The sequence below is a fragment of the Athene noctua genome, chromosome Z, assembly GCF_965140245.1.
Source record: "Athene noctua chromosome Z, bAthNoc1.hap1.1, whole genome shotgun sequence".
NCBI classification, from domain to species: domain Eukaryota; kingdom Metazoa; phylum Chordata; class Aves; order Strigiformes; family Strigidae; genus Athene; species Athene noctua.
In genome coordinates, this window is record NC_134077.1 from 69098137 (window position 1) to 69124512 (window position 26376).

General features: G+C 35.9%; 1 protein-coding gene across 9 annotated transcripts in view; it reads right to left on the reverse strand.

Moving 5' to 3' along the window:
• The window catches only part of KDM4C (lysine demethylase 4C), a 280337-nt gene that overhangs the window by 89436 nt on the left and 164525 nt on the right, over positions 1–26376 (reverse strand). For all 9 annotated transcript variants that reach the window (XR_012635528.1, XM_074932069.1, XM_074932071.1 and 6 more), the window contains 3 exons: positions 16994–17175; positions 15905–16121; positions 14935–15011 (listed from right to left, as the gene is read on the reverse strand). Coding sequence is in view for 8 of the 9 variants with exons in the window: in XM_074932069.1 (XP_074788170.1) it covers positions 14935–15011; positions 15905–16121; positions 16994–17175 (476 nt within the window). In the remaining variant the exon portion in view is untranslated. The remainder of the gene's footprint in view (positions 1–14934; positions 15012–15904; positions 16122–16993; positions 17176–26376) is intronic.

Sequence of the window (26376 nt, forward strand, 5' to 3'; positions counted from 1 at the left end):
GTCAGATCCCTTCCCTGTCCCTGCTGGCCACGCTATTGCTGACACAAGCCAGGATGCCATTGGCCTTCTTGGCCCCCTGGGCACACTGCTGGCTCCTGTTCATCGGGCTGTCAATCAACCCCCCCAGGTCCCTCTCTGACTGGCAGCTCTCCAGCCACTCCTCCCCAAGCCTGTAGCGCTGCTGGGGGTTGTTGTGGCCCAAGGGCAGCCCCCGACATTTGCCCTTATTGACACTCCCCCAGTTGGCCTCAGCCCATGGCTCCAGCCTGTCCAGGTCTCTCTGCAGAGCCTCCCTACCCTCGAGCAGATCAACCCTCCCACCCAACTTGGGGTCACCTGCAAACTGACTGAGGGTGCACTCGATCCCCTCCTCTAGATCATCAATAAAGGGGTTAAACAGGAGTGGCCCCAACACCGAGCCCTGGGGGACACCACTCGTGACCGGCCGCCAACCGGATTTAACTCCCTTCACCACAACTCTCTGGGCCCGGCCATCCAGACAGTTTTTTACCCAGCAAAGCGTGTGCCCATCCAAGCCTCGAGAAGCCAGTTTCACCAGGAGAATGCTGTGGGAAACGGTGTCAAAGGCCTTACTGAAGTCAAGGTAGACAACATCCACAGCCTTTCCCTCACCCAATAATCAGGTCGCCCTGTCGTAGAAGGAGATCAGGTTTGTCAGGCTGGACCTGCCTTTCACAAACCCATGCTGACTGGGCCTGACCATCTGGTTGTCCCTCATGTGTTGTGTGACGGTATTCAGGATGAGCAGGGGAAAACAAACAACAAAAACAGAACCCCAAAGAACTATTATGTGATACTCCAGCCTGATCTCAAAATGAGGATTATCAATGTCTGCCAGAAATCTAACTGAATGAATTACTATACTTCCTATGAGAGAGATCCTTCCTTACTAGAAAATATTTCCTTGTCACAACTGAAACTTCTTTGCAATTTAAGCACATCAATTTTTTGCCTTACCTACCAAAGCCATGGAAACAAGTAACCCATCCTCAAAAGAGAGTACCCTTTTAACTATTTAATATTATTGTAGAGTTGTGAAGAACAAGTTGACTTTCATTACTTTAACCACAAGACCCTTGGCACAAGTTTCAGTTCACAGTTCCCTTTACAGTAAACATGAACTAAAAAAACCCCAAAAGCTCAAAATACCCATTTCTTCAGGTATTCAAAGGGGACTGAGCAGGAACAGCTAGTTTCAGCATATAAAGAAGAAAAATGAAATGTCAGGAGGCTGCTATTGCAGCATGGAGTGGGACCTTCAGCACGTATTGTTTCTAGCTTTTGGTAGCTTCTTCAATAGAGAAAACAGCTCAGAAGGGAAAGGGCGTAACTGCATAGGATTTCTCAATTTGGCTGTTGGAGAATAAGTAAAACTGTTTCTTCCAGAACCAACACTTGTATTCAATTAGCTGCATCTTTGTGAGGTTCTCTTGCTGCTTCTTAGGAAACCTGCTCTTGTATCAAGCCCACCACAAGACAAAAGCTCACTGCAGGTGGAGGGGCAGTGCTGAGAACAAGTAGAAGGGAGAACACAGAAAGGAGGAAGGGATGGAGCGAGACAGGGAAAGAGGAAAAATTATTTCTTCTCTTTCTCCCCTAAGTGCCCACAGTCCTGAAGGTAAAGCAAAATGGCAGGAATCAGAATTACTCTTAATACTATTTACTCTTCCATTTCTCTGTCAAAGAGAGATCAAGACAAGAAACTCCATGTCATTCCAGATTCACATGTCAAATTCAGTCTAATGTACTACCTTCTATTTTAATTTCAAATCATTACTCTTTGAGATGCTGTTCAACCACTGTATCACCCCTTTTTTTCCTATACATAATTATTGATATCTTCCAAGTATTTATAGATTTTTTGTGATATCCTAACCTCATGGTGTATTTTTTGCCAAGCTATATAGACTAAATTCCCTTAACTACTCTTCAAGGTGATTCAAATCATCTTCACAATCTCCTTCTGTCTGTTGTCCTTCTTTGGATATCATGATAACAAAAAGCTGTCATCTACACAGGTATACTCTCAAGCTGTGAGAAGAAGCATTACTGTCTTTCTTATCCTGAATATATTTTGGTTTTGACAAAGTATCAGTCAATTGGAAAATTTACTGAACTACATGTGTGAAGACTTTCCTAAACTAGATGCTAAGAAATCATAATATTAAGGCTTTATACACATTAATTCACCATGCTAGAATTGTTCTGAAATAATACAACAAAAATTCCACTAAACAGTTAATGGGCACAGTGCACTGTTTCCAGTAAAGCACCACTATAGTCATGGGTAATTTTCTTATAATTGACATTCAGTTCTCAAAGGCAATGTACATTGCATATTGTATATGAGAACTAGAGCATGAAACAGTCTGCAGATCTTTAAATCTACCAGATCTACCTGGGAATCCTCAGCACTACTACAGAGTAATCCTACAGCACTGCATCCTTTTCAAACTGATTCACCTTAGAATCTTACTTACAAATCAGCAAAGATCTGTTTCTTCAACTCTTTTTTAACATTCATCTCCACAACATTCTAGAATTACAAAAGAAAACTCTCTCTTCCAGTATCTGTATAAAGTAAGACATCTCCATACAATTCACAAGTTTTAGGACACGAACATTCACTTCACCTTTTAGCTTTTTAGTGGAGATGATGCATTTTTTTTCATAAGAATACTGTTCTGGACTAAACACTTCCCCTGGCTTACAGTGAAACTGAATTTTGCAACCAGCATTCCTAATCTGGTTTATTTTTCATTTCTGTTTCAACCAGTGCTAGAAATCACACAAGAAGCCTGAAGTCAATGTGAATTAACCATGCTTCCTTTGGTACATACATCCAAAAGATGGACCATCTTTTTTGGAATGATACGCCACTACTCAGGCATAGCTGCATATTAATTATTGTTGCATGGATAAATACCACACAAAACTCAAGCCTGTTCACAGTCATTTATAATTTAAAATGAATGCATTTGGTTGTCTTTGAGCATATTTTACACTTTGCCAAAATTCCAAGTTATATTGACAGCAATGCTTATAAAAAGCAGTTTTCACACTTCCATATTTGCATACTTACTTTGTCAGCAATAGCATTCTGTATGACACAGGAAGTTGGCTGACACAGCAAGGCAATAGTGTTCAGCCAAGCCATAGCAGAGGGTTATATAGTAAGTCATATAATGATTATTCTTATGGACAACTATGAACATGCCTCACACAATCCCCTTTCTTGTTAACCTGTTGTTTCTCCTTTCCTATAAGAAATTACAAGAGCATCTCCAAATAATTACATTTATCCAGTTAAATGAAATATGTAACTTATGTTGGTGAAGACAGGGTAAAATAAAATGTATGTTATTCCTAATTAATTTTGTCTGACACATTTTCAACTTCCTCATAGAATGTAATAGTCTCCATAATCAACCTAACAATCTCTTCCAGCTCTTTGACATCACTACCATTAGGAAGTTTTTTGTAACAGCTAACCTGATGATTTCCTGCTGTAACTTAAGCCTTTCTACTTTATGCATCATAAATATGAAAAAAAAAGATTGTTCCTTTCCTTTTTGTCATTTTCCACTTACAGCCCCTTAGTCTGTTAAACAATTGCAACTTTTTCACCTACTGTTCTTCATCTGTGGCCATGTTTCCCCTCTGAAATGCAACAAGAGCAAATCCTCAGTGATGTCAGGCAAGGCATGTTCAGTTGCTACATCTTGCATCCCACATCTAGGGAGATGTGTTCACACCGTGTTCTCCTTTGGACCGCAGTGACTTATTAAGCTCACACACTATAACCTTCAGGACTTCTTCTACAGCAGTGGCTGATCCTGCTCCCCATTCCTACGTCTGTATTCTAGCTTCAGTATCTTTCACTCTTCCCTATTTAATTATGTCCTGTTTTCTAGAATACCTTAATAATTTAGCAAGGTCCTGTTCATTTCTTATTAACCTTACTTCACAGACCTCACTAAAAAAAAAAAACCAAAACACCACAACTTGTATTCAGCTAACATCAGCTGCAACACATTCTGCACAGGGGATAACTAAACAGGCTGCAGTTGGTCAGTACAGGAAAGAGAACAGAGTATGATGTTTGAGAAATGTCAGTAAAATCATAAGGGACTTGGAAAAGGGCTTGATTAAGTACTCCAACACAATAACCAGGTGGTTGCTATCAAAGAAAAACAGGAAGCAGCAGATTCAAACCAAACAAACAGAAATGTTCTTCACAGAGTATATAACTTGCTGGATGTGGATGCTAAAATTTTACACCAGATGAAAACGAAGCTGCAGAAGTTCATTAAAGAGAAATCCAACAAAGATTACCTTTTACTTAGAAAATATAAACATACTGCCTTTGGTTAAAGCAGTTTCTACTTTGCATATTGTAGAAGACATAGAACATTAGGGAATGTTTGCCCAAGACTTATATACTTCCCCAGATATTCATTTCTGGCTGTGCTAGGGAGATGATAACAGGCTAGAAAAGACTTCAGTTTAATTCATTATGGCAGATCTTACTATTCTATGTAACCTGTCATATTAAAGCTTTATAAGATACATTTTTAAATGTTTTAGAAAACATACCTAGATAAAATTCTGTTACCTGGCACTGCTAAGTATACGCTACAATATACATGATATATATTATACATTTAATTTTCATGTGTTTGCAAGGTTTGTGATTCTGAAAAACAAAGAATGCATTCACTGAACTTTATTATTATAATAAAGTTATTGTGATAACTTCATTACCACAGCTTTATTTAGCAGTGATACCAGAATTAATAATTTCAAGTATGTATACATTTTGGCTAGTCATTTGAAGCATTGCAAGTACAAGTTGATAATGTCTTCAGCACTAAGTAGCATATTATTCACCCAGTTCACAATGTATTTTCACTTTTTTTTTAATCAACTATTTTCCCTGTGTGTCTAATGACTCTGACTAGTGTCTAAAAGCACTCAAAAATCTAAGAGAAGTGGTTAGGACAGGGTTTTTTATTCAAAATATTTCCAGTAAGAGGTCAGAACAATTGTTTCCAGTTTTGAGAGTCAACTGTTACAAAGCTGTGTCACAATAATGCTGATTCACTAGTCTCATTTTAAAAGTAGCTAATTAAACCAGACATCTAATCTTGAACTCTGCCACAGTTAAGACAAATAGATGCAAACTGTATGGCAAAGTCTGATAAACATCTTTTGTTTTCTTCAAGCCATTCTGGTGGGCTTTTTAGAGAGGAACCTATGCACTGAAAAAAGATACCCTTAGTCTTCCACCTTCTCTCTCAATTGCCTTCTAATGCCCAAGGTCATAATTCCTAATGGTATTAACACAGATGTGCATTTGGACATGGCATTGCTGCCTTTTCAGCTATCTCATTTTCCCAGTTTGTTCATATTTGTGTCTGTATTTATCTTTGTGTAAAGAGAAAAGTGTTGGGTGTTTCTCTTAACACATTTGAAAATGTCATTTTCAGCAATGGTCCACTAATGATTATTTTAACCTTTCTACACCAGGGGAATAATCTTCACTCAGAAAATAGCTTTTGAGATTATTAAACTTCAATTCAGAGACTGTTACTCTAGCCAGTTCAAGTTATTACCTCAAAATTAGCTTTTCAGAGACAAACTTCCATTTTTTTAGAGACAAAATATTTCTAAAAATAACAAATTACATGCAAACTGAGGGCTGTGCAGTAAAAGGATTCACTATACTGTCTGGGAGCACCATTTCTTAACAGAGTTGCTAGATGCTACCATTATAACACACAATCTTCATTTGTATATGAATGCTGTCAAACTTCCACCATGATCTGCCTCAACAAAGTCACGATTTTTAATAATAATGGGAACTCTGAGAAAAGCATTTCACCTTTTTTTTTTTTTAGAAAATATTACAGAAAAATCTTATTCTGTTCAAAAGAATAAACCACCATCAATTGTTTTAGCACTTTGTAGATGCTTAGAGTTTACATTGATTGAGGAGGCTGAGTAATTCCTTGAAAGATAAATAAATCCACCCCAGGATAATATTTATTTAATATGTAGAGACATCTTTGGTTGCAATGTTAAAGCATGTTCTTGAAAATTGAAGGTGGCCATATTCTGCTACAGATGAACATTTTACTCTTTCAGATGCATTCAAATTTGTTGAAGACATCCACCTTTGGGAATTTTAGGTTTACAAATCATCATTTTAGTAGCCTAATCCCACAAATATTCATTATGCCCTGCCCTCGATTCAGGAATGGTCAAAAATTTCCTTGCAATTGCAGCTCTCAGGTCGTGCCAGGTTGAACCAACAGTATACACAACAAGTAGTCTTTTGCTATGCTGCCCATGGCACAGCATTATTGAGCACAGTCATCTGTTAGAATGCAGAAAGCAGGAGAGTTTTGGCTGCAATAAGAAGACTAGGAAAAGGACAGGAAAAAGAGGTGAGATGGGGATTAGGAGCAGGGAGAGAATTCTGCAGCCAGAGACAGAAATGGGAAATGGTGGGGCTGGAACTGAAATAAGAAGCAAACACTCATTACAGGTAACTGGAATAAAAAGTAACTTCTGCACTTGGCAGGGGGACCTATATGTCCTTTCTTACTAGAATGTGTGTATCTTAAGTAAAAAACACATACAAATGGAAACTGTTACATCACTGAATATGAAATGCTTTCTGCAATAGTGATTACTGGTCACTTAGTTTTATAAAATGTTTACAGTAGAGAGACTCTTCCCAAGCATCTGAACAACAAAGATTACAGACAACTTTCCCTTTGAAGAATACTCAAAAGGAATGAGATTAGCTGTTTGTTGGTTTTAAAGCACTGAAAATAGGTACAAAATATAAAACTGATCATTCTTCCTGCAAAATATAACGAGACTGTGAAAATCACCACCAGAGGATAACACTGTGGCTAAACACTTAGCAAACACACAAACAAAAATGGAATGTGGGTATGTCTACTGATAAAAAAATATGTAGGATTATTACCATTATTATACAACAATGTTTGAAAGTGGCAGTAAATATTAGATTTAAACCTGAACATCTTTAGATGAAAATCTGTATCTTCAAGAAAACAGTCTAATACCAGCTGTGCAGAGCAGGATATCCTGCTAACTGGCTATTTCCAGCTTTTTTTCCCCCTCAATGATTTTGTAGCAGTACTCCTGGAGATCAGATATGGTCTTTGAGGACAAATTCAGATTGGACAAGATAAGTGAAGGTTCTCTGGACCAATTCCAGTTCCAAGCAAGGCCAGATTCAAAACTGCATCTGATTGAAATCCTGCTTCCCCCTGCAGGGAATAGGCAACCCCTTCCTTGGAAAAACAGGAATACCTCCATGACTGGAGATGCCCAAAGATATCAAGCCTTTCCACAAGGATATCAGTGGCAATGCCTGACTTGGTGAACTGCAGTGAAGGGAAGCCAAGGTCAAAATAAAGTTTGGTTCTAAGCATTACAGCACTTAACATCAAAAAGGTATTTTAGGTTTAACATTCTTCAGTTTGGTTTCTGTGATAGCAGCAGGGAAACACAGTATTTTATAAGCTTGGTAAAATATGTTGTGTCAAAGACTGTTTTTTTCACAAGCAACACATATCCTGTCACTAGACTGTCATGGTTTAACCACAGCTGGCAACTAAGCAACACGCAGCTGCTCACTCACTCCTCTGCCTGCCCTGGTGGGATGGTGAGGAGAATTGGAAAAAAAAAACAACCTGGTGGGTTAAGATAAGAACAATTTAACAATTAAAATGTTACGCAATGTATTATTATTGTAATGTATTGTAATAATTGTAATGAAAAGGAAGATAATAAAAAGAGAGAAATAAAATCTGAGAAATATAAGTGATGCACAATGCAATTGCTCACCACCTGCAGACTGGTGCCCCAGCAATGATCCACTCCTCCCAGCCAACTCCCCCCACTTTATGTACTGAGCGTGACATCCTATGGTATGGAATATCCCTCTGGATAGTTCGGGTCACCTGTCCTGGCCACGCTCCCTCACAGCTTCTTGTGCACCTGCTCGCTGGCAGAGCATGGGAAACTGAAAAACCCTTGACTTAAGATAAGCACTACTTAGTAACAGCTAAGACATCAGTGTGTTACCAACATTCTTCTCATAGTAAATCTAAAACACAGCATTGGATTAGCTACTAGGAAGAAAATTAATTCTGTCCCAGCTGAAACCAGGACATTGCCTAATACCAATATCAGAAAGAAATATTATGCTACCCATCCCCAAGTCCACACATGGTTACCATCAGCATTTATAAGTAATTCTCACAGTAAGCCAAATTTTTGCAGAGGTTTGGGAAAATCCAGATTTTAAAAATATATAAACACCACAAAAAAAAAATTAAATCAGGCCTTACTTGTCTGAAAAGAAAAAACACAGAAAACTTCAGGTTTTAACCTTTCCTGCTATAGCCAGATTTTCATGACCAATAATTTCTTGTTATTAACAGTATCCAAATGCTTTTAAAGCTTGGTAGCAAGATCAGTCTGAAACTAAAGATGCTGTACACCAACTCACATGTGGTGAGTTAATTCTGGCAGTTATTTGACTCTGAAAACAGCAGTTTACAATGGAAAAGCTGACACTGTATCAGTGAGAACGGCACAACTATATAAAGATTGCTCAAATTCACTATTTTCAGTAGGGTGAAATAGGGCAGTTTCTGAGCTGGAATACTGAAAGCTCTTAGGCGCCATTTTTCTGAAGCCTTGGGAAAAAAAAAATTTTAAATCCCTCAGCTGATGTAACGGGTTGCTCTAATCACAAAATACAAACCAGAAGTCTGAATATCAACAGCAAAATATAAAGCATGAAAAAGCTCATCTACAGAAAAAAAAAAAAAATCTGCTAAACTGTTTAATACTTGCAATTCAACACAGGATCTGTTCTCAACATCAGTGCTAACTGACCAGATTAGGGGCTGGACTATTTCTGTTGGGCTATGGAGGGCTAGAATAACTTGTGAAAAGTCATACAGCTTCCTCGATAGCCTTATTAATAGCCAGCTTACCATGAAGTAAGGCACTGAATTGCATTTATGTGTTTCCTTACTTGCGCTTCTTTCTCTTTCCTGTCCCAAATCCTTTTGCCCTCTAAATAATAAATGTACTTATGTTTTCGTATTATTGCTACTAGGTGACCACATCCTTGCACACTGTACAGTACGTTGTATTCTCTGTAATGCCAGTCATTACTTTTCCTGATTTCACTAGCTTTCTTTAGCTGAAGCATTTAAAATTAATGAGGCATTTGTTCTTTCTTAATCAAGGCACTTTGTATGAATACAGTTACACTTTCAGAAGCCATGCAAATGACTTATTTAATATAATTTTTTATTTGGTTTGGGGGGTTGATTAATGGCTATTTTTTTGTCCATTAGCACAGACAAATTCAGTATGACTTTTCTTTTGTCAATAACCAATAATAACTATTATCAAACAGGACCTACTGCCTAGTAGAATATAAAGATATGAGATATAAGATCATAAAGATATGATATATAAGATATAAGATCATGGATCTAGGTGCATCCTTGGAAGGTGAAAATCTGACAAAAAAATCAAATTGTAAAGCATACTATTTTCAGCTACTTAGAGATGTCGCAACCGCAAGAAAACAGTATGCATCTGAATCTCAAAAGCAGTTTCCTCCGATAATATAAAATGGAACCTCCATCAAAGAACAATCTCGCTTTGTAAATCTGAGTCCACGTAGGCATTTTTTATTTCCATATTTAATTATGTTCATACTTGGGATTCACACATAATACTGTTTCATTTAGCTATTAATATAGCTTTCATTTCTATAGTCCTCTCATAATTCAGTGCTTTGCAAAATCATACTGATATGCAAAAACCTAGTATAGAATCATAGAATGGTTTGGATTGGAAGGGAACTTAAAGATCATTTAGTCCCAACCCCCCTGCCATGGGCAGGGACACCTTCCACTAGCCCAGGTTTCTCAGAGCCCCGTCCAACCTGGCCTTGAACACTGCCAGGGAGGGGGCAGCCACAGCTTCTCTGGGCAACCTGTGCCAGTGTCTCACCACCCTCACAGTGAAGAACTTCTTTATATCTAACCTAAATCTACTCTCTTGCAGTTTAAAGACATTATACTGTGTCCTATCACTGTGTAGCTTTGTGAAAAGTCACTCTCAACTCTTAGCCTCCCTCCATTTTCAGTAGAGACCAATTTTTCTACAAAGTTCACAAACTGCTGGGAGTTTAAGAAAATATTACTTAATAGAACTAAAAACAATACTTAATTGTGTAAGCAAAGGAAGAAGGAGGAACGTTCCTTCCTAACAAATGAATTCTGAACTCTGAACCAATGATTTGTACCAATGTTTCAGAACTTCCATTTTATTCTCCAGTGCACAAGGATTTTCTTCCTGTTTTCCAATCAGCCTTCCTTTCAGGATACAAAGGATTATCCAGAAGGGAATTTCTCAGACAAGTCTTTCTGAGATGAATCTCCTCCTTCTAGGAATCAATGCAAAGAGGAAGGAAAACAATTTCAGACATTTAGGAAGCTGGACTTTCAGAGAATAGATACTTTCTGATAATTAAGTATTCTCATTTTGTACACTTTTCTGATGTAAGAATTGAATTTTTGAAGGCATGTGGATATGTCATTCCTACAGTGAGTCAAATCTTAGCTTCACATCTTCTGGAACAGCTGCAGCTTTTAGCAATGCTTATCCTGCACAAGAATTGAGATTAATATGATTTTTTCATTTCTTTCATATAGAAACCTGAAGTCTGAACAGCGTTAGTTGGAATGTAAAATACCTCACTCTATATTCCCTACAGTAAAAAAAGGTCATGCAAATAAGTAATTTTCTTTCATTACATCTCCCTCTCCAGAGAGACTTATGGTATTACACAGCAATTTAAAATACAATTAAAGTATCATATGTGTAACAACAGATATAGAAAAATTTATACAAATTAAAACACTGATTCATAACAGAAACATGCATATAATTCAAAGGTAGCATAAAACTTTTAGCTGTAGGTTGGCACAACTAACAAATTGCAAATTTTTAAAAGGGAAAGTTGTACTCTGGGCAGCAGTATATTCAATTAAGTTGTCTTTTTTATAGAGGTACAAAAGATTAGTTAAAGAGAACCACATTTATCGTAAGTATAATGCTAAGATTAAAGTATTGTACTATTTTGAAGTGAAAGCTGTTAGGATAATTTAAGATTATCGTCCAAACTCTGAAGAGACAGAAACATGACCCTAAAATGACAAATAGGACCCAAATAAATATTCGCAATTCTTAATCATGCTGATGTCAGCAATGAGGTTCCATACAAGCAAAAATACTCTAACACATTTAAGTTGTATATCAAACTGACAATTTCTTCTCCAAAGAGAACTATAGTCACAATGCTTTGCAATGAATATTATTGTCCAAATAGACAAGAGAGAACCATAGAAGAAAGATCTATTTTATCCTTCTACACCAAGGCACAAGCAAGCCTTCTTCACCTATTCCTGACAAATGTGTGTCTAACATGTTTTTAAAAATTGTGGAGTAGATTCTACAAAATCTCTATATATCCTATTCCTGTAATTCACTGTTTTGAGAAATAAAAATTCACAGTATTGCCCAATATTAACAAAAACTTCTGCTGATGCAGTTTAAAGCTGCTACAAGTCATCTTGTCCCTAAAATGAGAGAATGGCAATTAATTGTGTTCCTATATTTACATGATTCTGTCTTCCCCTGGCTATACTAAGAAGGTTATTATTTTCAATCCTCCGTTATGGAATGGTTGAGGTCTATCAGGAATGATTAAAATAATTTTTGTCTTATTTTTTTGCAATTTCGACTGCACCTCTTGTTTTCTTCCATCCCATTCAGGATTGTGGGTTTTTTTGAACCATGTGTGTTCACTGTTAGACACAGTTCTTCAGCTGGGCTCTCCTCAAAGCTGAAGAAAGCAGAGCAAAAAGATTGTTCCATATGTTTTTCAGGCTTTACTTCCAGTACAAGGCTTAAACATTCTGGTGTGATGTTTCAGGTTCTACAAAACTGATGTTCAGGCTGTGAACAGAATAGTCACAACTCCAGTTGGCAGTAGGAGCTACTGCTGAGGTAGGGACTCCCATCTTATATGTGCATAACTGATAACTCCTCTCTAAGTATTGTACCTATCTCTGTTGAATTCCATATAATTTATTTTACATCACTTCAATACAGTAATAATTATTGTTCTACAAAATAGTAGGATCTAATCCAAAACAGTATTATGGATCCAATCCAATAGCATTCCTAACCCAAATAAGTAAACCTCAGCCTAAAAGATGCCCAAAATACTTGGTACTTATAGAAAATGCATTAGAAATGCTTCTTATTAATCCTTTTCTGTCACTGAAATATTGAAATAACTGAAGAAAATTGCATTTTGAATAATACTTCAAGCACATTTGACAGTTGTGAAAAAGTCTTTGATATATTCTGTAAGTTTAACGCCTTGGTAGCTTCACATAAGGTACACTCCCCCATCTCCTATGCAATCATCTTACAGTAGACCAGTCTAGATTTCCACATATATTCCATAACAACATGAAAAGCAATCAGCAAATGATGCACAGAACTTTATCACTCTTTAAAAGTCTGATGAGAATGATGACTGATGGCCTGAAAGCAGATCCATATTGTTATATGTTTGGCAACTACTGATTTACACCACATCTCTTCTGTCGCTTGAATATCAGAATTTAAAGCACTATCAAAAGCATCTGAAAGTAAGAATGCATGAAATCTTTTGCTTATTCCGTATTCCCATGAGCTGTCACAGCAAGAAATCGGTTGGTTTGTTCATAAATATATATCTCTTTGTACTCTGTTGTTGTCTAGGTGTTCAGAAATTGGTAGATTCATCATTCGTTTAGTATTTCTCTTGGAATCAAGATAGGTTGACTGCTACATAATTCTTGGGTCACCCATTTCCTGCTTTTTTAAAAAGAAACATTAAATTTTCAAGGCTGCTGGCTTCTCACCTAAATTTGGCAAGCTCTCAGAGATAATCACTAGTAATCCTGATATTGCTTCAGCATCTCAAGAGTTTTGAAAGACCCCGATATTAGAAAAGTAAATTGAGTATCATTCGTGTATGAAAAAATGAGCGTTATTTACATCCCTGAAACTGATGGATTTTTGCTATTTAACTTGGGTAGCAGATATCTACTATATCACACCTACATCTTTCAGCTGACAATGAACAGTTCACATTGACATGTGAACGACATGCAATAACAAAGAATACAAGACAGCAGACTAAGGAGGACAAGTTTTAAGTAAATTTAATACTAGTGAGGTCTATTCAACCTTTAACATTCATTAAAACTTCCCAGCCAAATGACAATTTATGACATGAAGAGTGTGAATTTTATTCCACAAACTATCTGAATGAAGAGCTGTCTTGGGGCATAAGACAGTATCACTTCACTTGGGTCACCAAATTGGATCTATAGAAAGATTAAGTTGTTAGCACTAAAGATTTAGCTATACAGTAATTAATACAAATGCACAATCACAGCAATTCAGTTAAATATATAATAAAGATTACATTAAATAAATTGTCCAAGTGGACAACACATACTTTGCACAGTGAAAACGGTGCTCCATTTCATTCCTATCACCTTCCTGATACCTAATACATACAATTTCAGATCAGTCCCTGTAGCATGCTTTTGCAAAAATCTAATACTAAAACCTCTTCACATAAAACTTCCATTCAGCTATTTTCTGTATGTTTTTGGTATCTCTTCCACTGCTTCATCTCATCTCCTCAATTTGGCAAAAAATTACTTTCTCTACAGTTCATATCCTCCTTATTTTCAGAAACTTATACGCATCATAACAGAATAAAACTAAACCTAGTCAGTAAAATGTGCATAATTCTCAAATTAACACTGTGCTTGGTTGCGAATTTTTCCCCTAAAAGTTTGGTCAAAGAAAAATCCCAGTCAAGACAAGCTTTAATCTTCTCCCCAACATTTTTATTTTTCTATCACATTATCCAGTTCCCCCTTCATTGCCCCACAGTGAACATAAATGAGTCAAGTCCATCATTATCTCACTATTTTTGTTCCTATCTTTCACCTGCTTCTGCATGATCTGAATGTCCTCTTCACTTCAAGAATGTTTGTAAAATAACCTTAAAACCCTAGAACAATTTTAGAAGCCTTTCTACAAAACATCATTAACAAATTACAAGACTGAATTTTGTTTTACTATTTTCTGAGTGATTTTTGATGTCAAAAAATAAACTACACAAATAGATTGGTGAAATGTGAATTTAAACTATTTTTAAATGAATGTACATTTAAGGATTCTATTATCTATTAATTGCTTATCTATTTATTCCTTGCTGTATAAAACTATGTTACACTTTTTAAAAAAATAAAATAACATGGGTAATCTTTTTCTGCTCACACAGTGCAGTAAACCTTAAATGCTGTAAAAGAACAATTTCATTCCTGACTGGAATGTATTATTCTCTCTTCCCTTCTCTATTTTCCATCTGCCTATACATACATACCAGAAGTCTAAAATATTTAGACAAATTCTCTTTTTTTCTCTATGTGCATTTAATTTTTCAGTTTTGTCCTTGAACAACTATATGCTGTTAGCCAATCCTTTTCATGAGAGACAAACTTGGAGTAAGTTTATACTATCAAAATGTTATTACATTTTACATTGAAATTTAATCACATTTCACAAATAATTTTTCTTCAGCAAGTGTGTGTTCAGAAAAATTATACAGGCCACATTTCACATGTAACCGTGAATGTGCTTTTTTTTGTTTTTTTCTTAATCCCTAATGTATTAGATAACTAAGCAACATGTGAAACTTACGGCGCTCCAGGCTTCTTTTCTGCATCGAGAACACAACCATTCATTATGGATTTCATGAGGAAAAACACCATAGCAACCTAGAATAAGAGAGCTGGACTGATTAATATATTCTACATTTCTATCTATGATGTCATACAATTCAACTGCATACAAACACAAGTAAAAGACATCTCTGACCAACAATACTTTTTCAATCTAGACTTACTGCTAATTCCATAGTCTACAAAATATACAAATTAGGCACATAGACACTCTTTCCAAAACTCAGACAAAAACCAAAACCACCATTAAACCAAACCAAAAATTGAAACAAACTAAAAAACCCACAATCCCCCCAAAAAAACCCCAGAGAAGTTCTTAATTTCTGTCAGTTCACTAACAAATCACCAAATCTCCCTGCAATCAAAATGTACAATTTGAATTAATGTACTGACATTTATTCTATGCAATTATACCGCACCTTCAAGTAAGAATTTCACATGGACTTGTTAGATTTAACTACTCAGCTCCTAGTATCTGTAGAATATACTGCAGAAAATCCATGCATTCATCAGTCACTCTTGAAGCAAAAAAGAATGCAAGGTGAATAAACTAAAGTCAATATCAATATTCACAAGTCCTCAAATCCAGCAGGATTTCACCGTGCCTACTTAGTGAGAATACACTAACATCACACAGTGGTTTAAAATATGAGAAGTAGAAGAGGAATTTAATAGTTCAGAATTGAAACAAGAATCGGAAGTTTGTGATTACTGAAAGTTTACAGAAAAGTTTGTTCTTCACTGTTTTCATTAGCAAGAAATAGAAAATGTAATATAGTTATTTTTAAAAAATAGCCAGTGTTTGAAGAATTACATACGGGAGCATTCTTCAAGTACTTTTAAAGACATACTAGAAGCCTAGCTATCATTTATCAATAAAACAAAATCTGAAGTTACATTTCTGCCAACTGAACAATTATTTTATTTACTTGCATGAATCCGTATGCAACACTTAGCACAGGAAATCAGAAGACTTGTTCCATCTTCTTCAATTAAGGCATTTGATGGATAGTTTTCAGTGTTTTCTTCACTATAAATAAAACACATCTCTGGAATAAGAGGTTTAGTCTTTTCATTTTCAGCTATCAGTGTTTCTGCTGAGTTTGCTTCCCTGAAAGCAGGACTTCCTTCATCATGATTGTCTGGCTGGAAAATAAACAATATTTATATTTAAGTAAAAGAAAGGACAGATTTACTTACTCTTCCTTCTGACAATGATGAAACAACTTCTCCCCTCCCAGCTCTTGCACTAACAATGTAACAATTTTATGAGAAAATTAACTGCTGCTAGGTATTTATCACAGTCATTCTATAGTTCCCTGATTGTTCAGATAACTGTGAAATCTAGAATAGCATTCAGCCTGCAAACTAGTTTTATGCAGCAGTGTTCAATGATACTGTATCTCTGTCTTCCTTTGAGCCCTTTAACTGGGTCCACTGCAATAAAAGTTTTCTTCCTAGTTCCCATGCTGGGGGGATTCCAGGTTAGCAGCTTCAGAATTAGTACTGTAGCATTACAGCAGCATTTTTAGCTAACATTTGACACAGGAATTCCACAAGCCAGTATCAAACAGTGCTCTGTATTAGGCTGTTTCTGTAGAAATATTATTCCTGACAGGGCCTAAGTACTGTGAAAACACTTACTTCTTCAACACTATAAGAAGCAGACATAGAAAAGGCTCCAATAAAAAGCACTAGAAGATGGACACAGAAGGAAATATCTGAAAGATACAAACCTATGTGGATTCACCACCTTGGAAAGTGTAATTTCAAGGGCAAACACACATACACTAATACGAACCCTACATAAACCCTAATAGAAGGCGTACACTATCTGCAACCAAGAATAAATGCAGGTGAACAGAGTACCAGTTCTAATCTTAACAATAGCGAGTTTATTTACTTCTCATGCAAGTCAAATGCCTAAGTTTATTTTATTTCTAATTTATTGGAAATAAAGCATCTGGGCAGCTATTCCACACTTGACCCCAAGATGAAGCTGTTAGGATCTTGCTTACCTTGTAGTACGGCATGAAAAGAGTGCAAATGGCACAGTGTGGTTCTTTTTGTGCACAAGCTGCATTGTATTCTTTTTCAGCATTGAAATTGGGTATTTTTGTCTGCCAAAGGTGGACCAGAGGCTTGGCCCATATCTCTGTCTCTTGATCTTTCTCTTCAATTAAGGCAGTCTCAGGCAGTTCTTAAAGAAAACAAAAACTGGTTACACTATAGTTCTGGAATGAAGACAAACGACAATGATTTTGTCATGTGTGCTAACTGTGAAGATAAAACAATGCTATAAGAAGTCTGAATACAAATTCACATCTGTATGAACATAAATGCAGAAGTCTAAAAGAATTATGCATCAGGACAAGAACACAAAGAAGTGCTTTGACAGGTGTCATGAGCTGACTGCTCCACATAGAGCATAAGGAAGTACAGCACTAGTTCATCTGTTTACAATTTGTATTCCTATCCACAACATTACATCTCTCTCCCACTCCTTAATTCCTCCAACCTCTACCCCCTACACCTCCACGCACTCTGCCCTAAATTCCTTATGGATGGAATATGCTGCATCCTGCAAAGCAACACCAGACAAATCACTCTGTTCACTCAGAATGACATCTCTCAACTCTTGATGGAAACTGACACTCATTTTCCAAAGGGAAAAAGAGACACATTCTAGACAGTGAGTAATGGGGAGCAATGAGATTTAAGATGTAACTGGACATATATGCTGGATCCCACTATGGGAAAAATTATTTGGTGATATCAGTGATCTGTTCTGGATGTTGTAAGTCTGATTTACTTATTAACAGTGTTTCCATGCAGGACTTCATAAAGCTGACTTTATGAAACTGAAAGCCTCTAGAGAAACTGGGAAATAAAATCAGACAGAAAATCAACAAGAAATAGCTTATTAAATATAAGTAATCTAAAAATGTAGTAATTTGTTATTGAGAAAGATGTGGAAAAACGAAAGCTGTTGAAAAGGAGGCTGGGTGTAAAACCCATGCCCCGGCGAAATCAAGAACATAATTTTTAATGATCCAGTTGTTATCACCAGAATTTCAGCCTAGTCACATGTTTGAGCTGGTTGGAAATCTCAAGGCATCTTCAGAGGCAACCTAGTGATTTTGCCACCTGTAAAATATGCAGACAGAAATGTCTTTTCATTCTAAAAAGGAAAGCGCTGCTGACAGGAGATGTCAACTATATTTTTCCGAATTGGATCCTTATACACTGCTCTGATTAATGATGAGGTCTATAGTTCAGTTCAGTCAAGTGGACAGTGCCTATCAAATCTTTCATGATCAATGAGAAGGCATGTAGGTATCAATTAGAATAATTAAAATAATGTGAATGTGGGAAGTAAAATGTGGGAAGTTTTTGAATAGAACTTTCAGATAACAAAAAAAGGTCTACAGAATACAGTCATTGTCTAATAATGCATTTAAGAAAAAATGTTTGTTTCAGAAGAAGAAACAACAGAGAAATGTTTAATAAAGTACATTAAGCTAAATCATCACATTCCTTCAGCATGTGATTGCCTTCATCCACTTTGTGAAACAGTAGAGGCTTTATGGGTCTCCTCCTATGATAGATTGTGATGCATTGCTACAAAAGCACTATGAAGTTGATAGCACTTTTATCAGCGTTGAATAAAATATAGATTAAAATACGTTTACAAGCAAGCCAAATGTAGCAAAAATAAATAATTATACCCTGCATATGAATTTTATTCCATTTTTTATATTTACTCAAAAGAACTAATATAAAAAATAAATATTTTCCAATAATCCAGGTAGAAAGACAAATACAAAACATCTGCAAAAAATCTGTCACCAAGACAATATTTTACAGCAGAGCTTTATGGTGAATAACATAGCTGCAAAAGAATACCAGTGAAGAACTAGCTGAACACAAGGAAGAGATGAAGATACAAAATTTCAGCATCACTTTTATAGTTTTCTAAATTACTTATTTTTTTCAGTTAAAAGCTTAACTAAGCTTTTAGTTAAAAACATTCTGTCTGATCATATTTTTTGTATTGCTTGCAATTTTCTAGAACTGTAAAATAAATAGCTCTGAAATCTATGCCTCTAATTCCATTTCTATGTATTTAAATTTTCCCTTACACAACAGTCTCACAAGTGGCTTCATTTTTGTTAATTTATTTTCCAAATCCTTTATTTTCTTTCAGAAGCTTATACTGCCAATGTTTTAAATATTTTTATTATAGTTGTGTCCTCACAGAGAATTCAGGGCTTCATTGTGCCTTATGAAGAAAACAAAGAGGAACACAAAATTCGTTGTGAAGGTTTGTAACTTACATCTTCCATATCTATTATCCACTTTGATACTGACATCCTTTCATTGCATCACTCCTTATCACTGCTGAATAATTCTCCCATGTGGGTTGAAGCATTCTCCCTTGAAACTCAGCCTATTATGCTCCTCTCTAGACAAAAATCTATCATGTGATTTCTAGTCCTGGAATCAATTCTAGAACGATAATTCTAGTTCTCTCACATAGAACTCTGGTTTTCCACTGCCTCCAGCATATTGCTGAGTTCATGACAACATTGGTTCTGGTTTTGATGAGAACAATATTTATATCTTAATTACACATAAATTCCACAATTTCAGTTCCCTCTTGTGTGATCTTTACAAATCCTTTCCAGAGTGAGGGAGTGAAAAGAATGCACGAGCCAAGAATAAAGCTGGCAGCACTCTTACAACATTTTGTTGCTTTCAAGAGCTTTGTATTTATTTTCAAACCTCATTTCAAATGAAGCCAGAGACAAAGTGTCATATGCAGATGTACCAGACTGCATCTCCCACAACCTCAAGAAAATGTAATACTTTTAAAATAAATTTATTTTCTCCATTTAGAGCAACTACTTCCAGCTAGCTATTGACTAGAAGCAAACCCCCCTCATTTGCCTCTGATCTCTAATATCTCTAATTATGCATTCTATCTCCTTTGACATACAACTGCCTTCTCAATGCTCCTTACTGCAGTCTCCTAGTCTCTCTGCACGCACCCAAGCTCTCTGACTTGATCCTCCTGCATATTACACCCTGCAATCTCTCACTCTTCTCCAGCATAACACGCCCAGAAGCATAGCCAGGAAAGGAAAAATAGCCATCCTTTCAGAGGGAGACTAGCTAAGCCAGTACTTCTTAAAAGAATGTTACTCTAACGGTATACAAAATTAAGAATAGACAGAATAGATGTTCTTAAGGGATGTAAGATTTGTCTAATCTTCTGTTATCACTACAGCTGTCTCGTGAATTTCAGTTCTCTTCAAGAATTTCTTAGACAACCCTGAGCTCATCCACACACCAAAATAATAAAATATGAGAAAAAAACAATATCAAAAAGTTACACAGTACATGACGCCCATTACAGAATATGACAACAATGTTGCCTGCAACAACTTTGTCACTAGGTAGAATATGCAATCTTCTATGTAAATATTCTACATCAGTTAAACTTGGGCAGTTTCACTTTGTGTGTTTTTAGGTGCACCAGTATTTCCAGTTCAGCCTCTCAGATAGTCCAGGTGGAGTTACCTTCCCGGTTTCCACAAAATCAGAGATGTTATGTATCATGGAAAAAAACTGATAATTTAGTTATCCAGAACAGGCAAGGAAATAAGAAACAGTTCTCCAAGTGTTTGAGAGAGTATATAATTATTTGATGTAACAAACACTGCCATCTTGGCACATTTTGTAGCCTTTCTTCACTTGTGCATTTGATAATTCCAAACCATTATTTATGTTCCAAAAAACACTTGGAAAACTTGAGGGGTTTACAAATTATTTTTTTTCTATTTATCCAGTATTTCTCTCTTCCTCTTACTCACTTTAATGACTCCTTTCATTACTTACTACATAACTGAAGATCAAACAGTGACTTAGCCTAAAATAAATTTGTTTTCCTGACTCACATTGGTATGTGTGGTTTTGGGGTAAACATTCAGGTCCGTCAAGTGAGTTCGGTGTTTTTTGACCAGATACATCTATTTGAAGTACGGAACTGCCCAGCATCTGTATATATGTACACCCAACTGTATGCACCTATGCAATGGTATAAGGGACATAAAACAACTGCAACCTCTAGTTGTCTCCAATTCAAAATCCATCTTAACTGAGGATTCTCAAACTAAGAATAGAGAACAACTTGTGGTGTTCATATTGACTGAAAAATCTCAGAAGCTCCACTGTCATAAGCAGGCATACTTTCTACTTCAACTATGCATGAGTGCCATTTCCCAGTACTCACGCAAAAAACATGGTAGAAGCATCAGTTCCCACAGTGAAAGAGATTCAGACACTGCCCACCAAAAATTACACATCTGCTTTATGTGACAAGTACATAATGTCTCATGAAGCACTATGAACATGATGTTTCACTAAAAATATTGGCATTTTTCTGAAAGAGCCTGAGAATCTTGTCTCAGTTCTGGTAGAACAAGTTTTGATGAAAAGTCACTTATACAACGCTGCCAACCAACAACACTACGGTATGTGCCACTATTCAGGCAAACCTGCTTCATGATAAACTGGCCTCTCTCTAAACGCAGCTACCAATGGCCCAAGACAGACAATTCAAAAGATTCAGGTCAAACACTGCAGTGATATGAAACACAATATATGCCTTTAAAGAGCATTTGTTTTGTACAACACATGGAGCTAGGAAATCTATCTGGACTTCTATGTCTGCTGTAACCTGGATCAAATCACTGACACTTCCTCAGAGCTCACTGCCAGTAAGTGCATGAATAGGAGTAGGACTCTGTACAGGTGTGTAGCAGAATTCCTTGGTGAGAACTCTGATGTGCCATTTGCTTTTTTCAGCTTTTCAGATGAAACTTACATTTCAAATTAATCAAAAGTGAATAATGCATTATTGATATTCTTTGGTAAAGAAATGTCAAATCAACTTAACAGGATACATCTTGCTGTCAAAGAGAATAAGAGAAAATACAGGAGTTGAACCTGTTAGCCATGACAACAAAATTCAATAGACATTTGCAGTTCAGTTGACAGCACTGTTCAAGAGATTGCAAACTCTCATGCATACCACATAGACACACTAACAAATACTCGAAGAACCATCTTTAAAGCCTTCAATTGATCTATTCCTGTTGTTTAATCTCCACGTGAATCATAACGCTTTACTTTAGATATAGTAATTATTCCCATAGCAACAAATATTGTAACAAAAATCGAGGCCATCACTTCAGCTACAAAAATAATCATTTCTTTACCAGAACACCTTCACACACAATACCACATTCAACTGTAAATGTCAGACTTAACCTGAAATACAAGTGCTTCTTATAAGAATTTAGAATTGCTTAACAATGCAACAGAAAAGATTATCTGATTCACTTTCTTACAGTCAAGCTCACTCTTCTTCCTAAGACCATTTGTCTCTGGAGGACTTCAGAGATAAGACACCGTGCTGAGAGGCTGACTATATAAAGATGTATGTGCTCACTCCCTAGTTTGAAGTGAAAGTATGAGAAGCATCCAGCACAATTTCTCAAGATGTATTAAAATTCTGTAACTATAAAAATACCGTATAGAGTTTCTTTAACTGCAAAAATGAAAACGCTCTGGTTATCACATGAAGCCTTTATTATTTGAAAGTGTCATGCCTGAGAAATTATATGAAATAAAAATTAAATAATCTACACTAAAATAAACCATTTTAAAAAGGACTGTCTACACAATAACTTGCACCATGTAAAAACTCAATTAAACTAAATTTTTTAAAGAATATTTTAAAAATAGGACATATAAAAATGTCCTTTAAAAATACTTGTACTTGCACCATTGGAAACATCTACATAGACATGACCCCAAAAACTCATAGCTAAAGCAGAACAATCACAGTTGGGAAACAAAATTAAGTATCATAGAACTTCTACAACCTATCATCCTTCTAAAGTTCAAAACAAGACTGTAAGTATACATTATAAAATAAACTCTTATTTCAAAACATCCCCTACCTTTGCATCTGTAAATTAAACTTCACCTCACCCTTGTGTAATGAATAAAAGCCATAGGGATCTTCTAAGATTTGATTCATTAACAAAGATGTGCTATTCAAAGGAAACAAATGTGAAATTATCATTCAGAGTTTCAAGAATTCCCTGATGCCAGAGAAAGAAACAAAAAACCCAAGAACATCTGACCTTTAAACAACTTAAAGGACCTCCCTGCTCAATTAATATGTTCTAGGACAGAATAAGAAATCGGGCATCCCATATGTGGAAGAGGACCTATTATTAAGCAGACATTCCTTCATTCCGAAAATCTTCTTGATAATGGAGGTATATTTTGTATTTAAATCAGGGCACTATTTCTCTTTACATTTAATTTTCCATGCATTACATGACTGATAAACAAACCCCTGAAACTGAAGAAGGCTCAGAGTACACGTACAGGGGCTCTGTGCTTTTGAATCTCAGGAAGAATCTAGGGAGTGACTGCCCATAGCTGTTACAAAGGAAGTTGACTTTATCTCAACATAAAGGGGAACAGAGGGTGGTTTTTCATCAGCTGTGTGGATTGGCTGCTTGTGTAAATGTTTGTCCCTGAGTCAATGTTAATCAGAAGACTGCAAATTACTTCCTGAACCAGCCAGACTAGAATATGGGAACTGCATGTATGGCTCAATTCAACATAGAGATAAAAACCTGAACATTGAACAAAATTAACTTTGAAGAGAGCAACAAACATTGAGCTGACTTCAATCCATGTGTTCCTTCCCAGCAAATTGTGACATCCAGCATCATGACAGCGAGCATACACAGACCAGTGATGGGAATCACATTCATAATACGATCCAACTGTTTATTACGATTGCTATATTGTGCTTGTATTGTGATTTCGGTACATTGCTGTATCACTCTGCTAATGCAAAATCCTGTGTAATGTCAAATATATTCCAGTAAATTTGGTATTAAATATTAAATACTAATTGTGTGAGACATCTAGAAGAACCCAGCCAGAGATTACAGGACTCTGGCACAAGGAATACAGAATTCAATTCTTTAGTACTGGTACTTAAATTGTCTTTACAAGTAAAAAGACTGACTTGAGTTCTTCTAGTGTTAGGCATTGCAGTTTAGAGCAACCTTCAAATATGGAACACACATTTAAATCAAGTTCAAATACCTTTTAGTGGATACACAAGTATAATGCTTTGTTATAATATTACTTTACCAGATACAATTCATAATGAGGTTAAATATTTTGTTTCCTAAGGGGCTAGAGCAAGTGCTCTTTGCTCCAAAAGAAAAGGAGAAAACTTGATGAGCCAATTAATTACCTTAAATAAATGCAAAGCAGTTGGTATAAACTTTACAGTATCATATAATGATTCAGCCAAAGTGGTACTAATACTCTAAGGTGATTAGTAATGCCAAACTCCATACTAGTTGCTGCTATCATACTTGTACCTGAAACGAATATTTATATAGGATTAATTAATCTCTGTAATGTAACTTTGGATAAGCCAGTTCTCATTAATGTGATTATTTATATTCATCTGTATTCCTTTACATATTTAAGAAACGTGAAATAATTCATTAAAACAAACTGTGTAGACAAAAAAGAAAATTATAGCCTGCAATCTGTTTTAGTACAAAGGAAACTCCTTCTATAACAAAGTACTTATAAAGAATTATTGTGCTGCTTTCCAAGTGGGTGAGTGAATGAAATAAATGTTTTCACAAATGTTATGGGTTTAATAGTTTGTGGCAAACTTGCTCCAACACTCAAAACTACTGCTTTGAATGGGTTTTGCTTACTAAGTTAAACTCAAATTCTCAGACGGAAAACATTTGGGCCATTTGCAGAATGGGCTGTTGCCAGTATTTGCTGATTTAACCCAGCAGATGTGAAAAGCCATGGATGCTAATACAGTACAATTTGCTTTTGCCAATCTCAACAATGATTTTGCTGCTTGGGGTTATGTTCCACTGATGTTTCCTGGCTTTGTACAGCAGCATCCTCTGCTATGAAGAGCATAGCAGCATCTGTTATTTTTCAGGTAGTTGAGCATAATCTCAGCCCTGGGAGGCATTATCTATAGTTTCAAATGTCCTGGAGGAAATAATAATAATTAAAAAAAGAAGTCAGTCAGGGAAAAAGACTTGCAACTTCAAAACTTTACTGCTCCTGCAGTATATCAGCAAACCCAGCTTCAGAAATTGTGTTTCTTTTTTTCAGTAATGAAAGCCATAGGTTTCATACCAAGTATGAAAATGTAAACTTTTTAATTTCTAATACTGTACAAAAAATGTTTCTTGTATATACTGTACAGTAACAGTAGTGCAAAGTATGTACAAATTTTTGATGAGAGTCTAACTGCTGAATTATCAATTAATACTTCAGTTTTCATAAAAATTGTATGCAAAGATAGCCACACTGAATCAGAACTCTAGAGGCTAAGCCTAAAAGCTCCTGGATTAAGTAAGGTTTAGCTCACAAAAGAAACTAATAGGGTGCTTTATTAAAAAAAGTAAAATATCAAAAAAGAGTAACATCAGTTGTAGCAGATCTCAAAATGTTTTGAAAGGTCAGAAATATTCTGAGTTGAACAATTTTTACAAAGACAATTTGACAGAATTGAAAGATGTATTTAGGTACTGGGATTCTCTGAATTTTCTTGAGCATATCATTAGATTCCAGTAATGAAATTCACATTCGTTTTGTGATAGAACTGTACTGCAATTGCTATACCTTGCTAAATGTAATTTGTACTTGTAATGTGATTGAACTGTATATTACAATTGCTACACTCTGCTAAACATAATTTGTACTTTCACTGTGATTTAAGTGCATTGCTGTATCACTCTGCTAAATCGAAATCCCATGTTAACTTCAACTAATCTCAAATAAGAAAATTTTGTTTTTTTCATTAAGCCCTCCACACATGCAGTATCTAAAAGAACCTGGTCAGAGTGTGTTAAATGGCAGAGTTGGCAAGATATTCCTGAGGGTGAGTGGTACTCATTAAAGAAGTAATGATTACTTTGGCAAAAAGTTGCTTTCTGATTTGGTGTTAGTCACAAATAAGAAACTAGTGGAGAAAACCTTCATTGTGATTAAGAACAGGTAGTGAGGAATAAGACTGGGTGCAGACAGGACCACTACCATATAAAAAAGGAGATAGAATTATTGTAAATACTAGAAAAGGCTAGAAAAATCTCACCCGTAATTTTGAAAAGGAGGGATGAGAAAACCATAAACAGGATTTTTCATGGACAGCAGAACAAAGCACTGATCGCACTGATATTAGGATGAATTTGAAAAATTTAAAGGTTCTAACAAGTTGAAGAAAGGAGAGAAAAGCAGGGCTTCGCAGACTGCT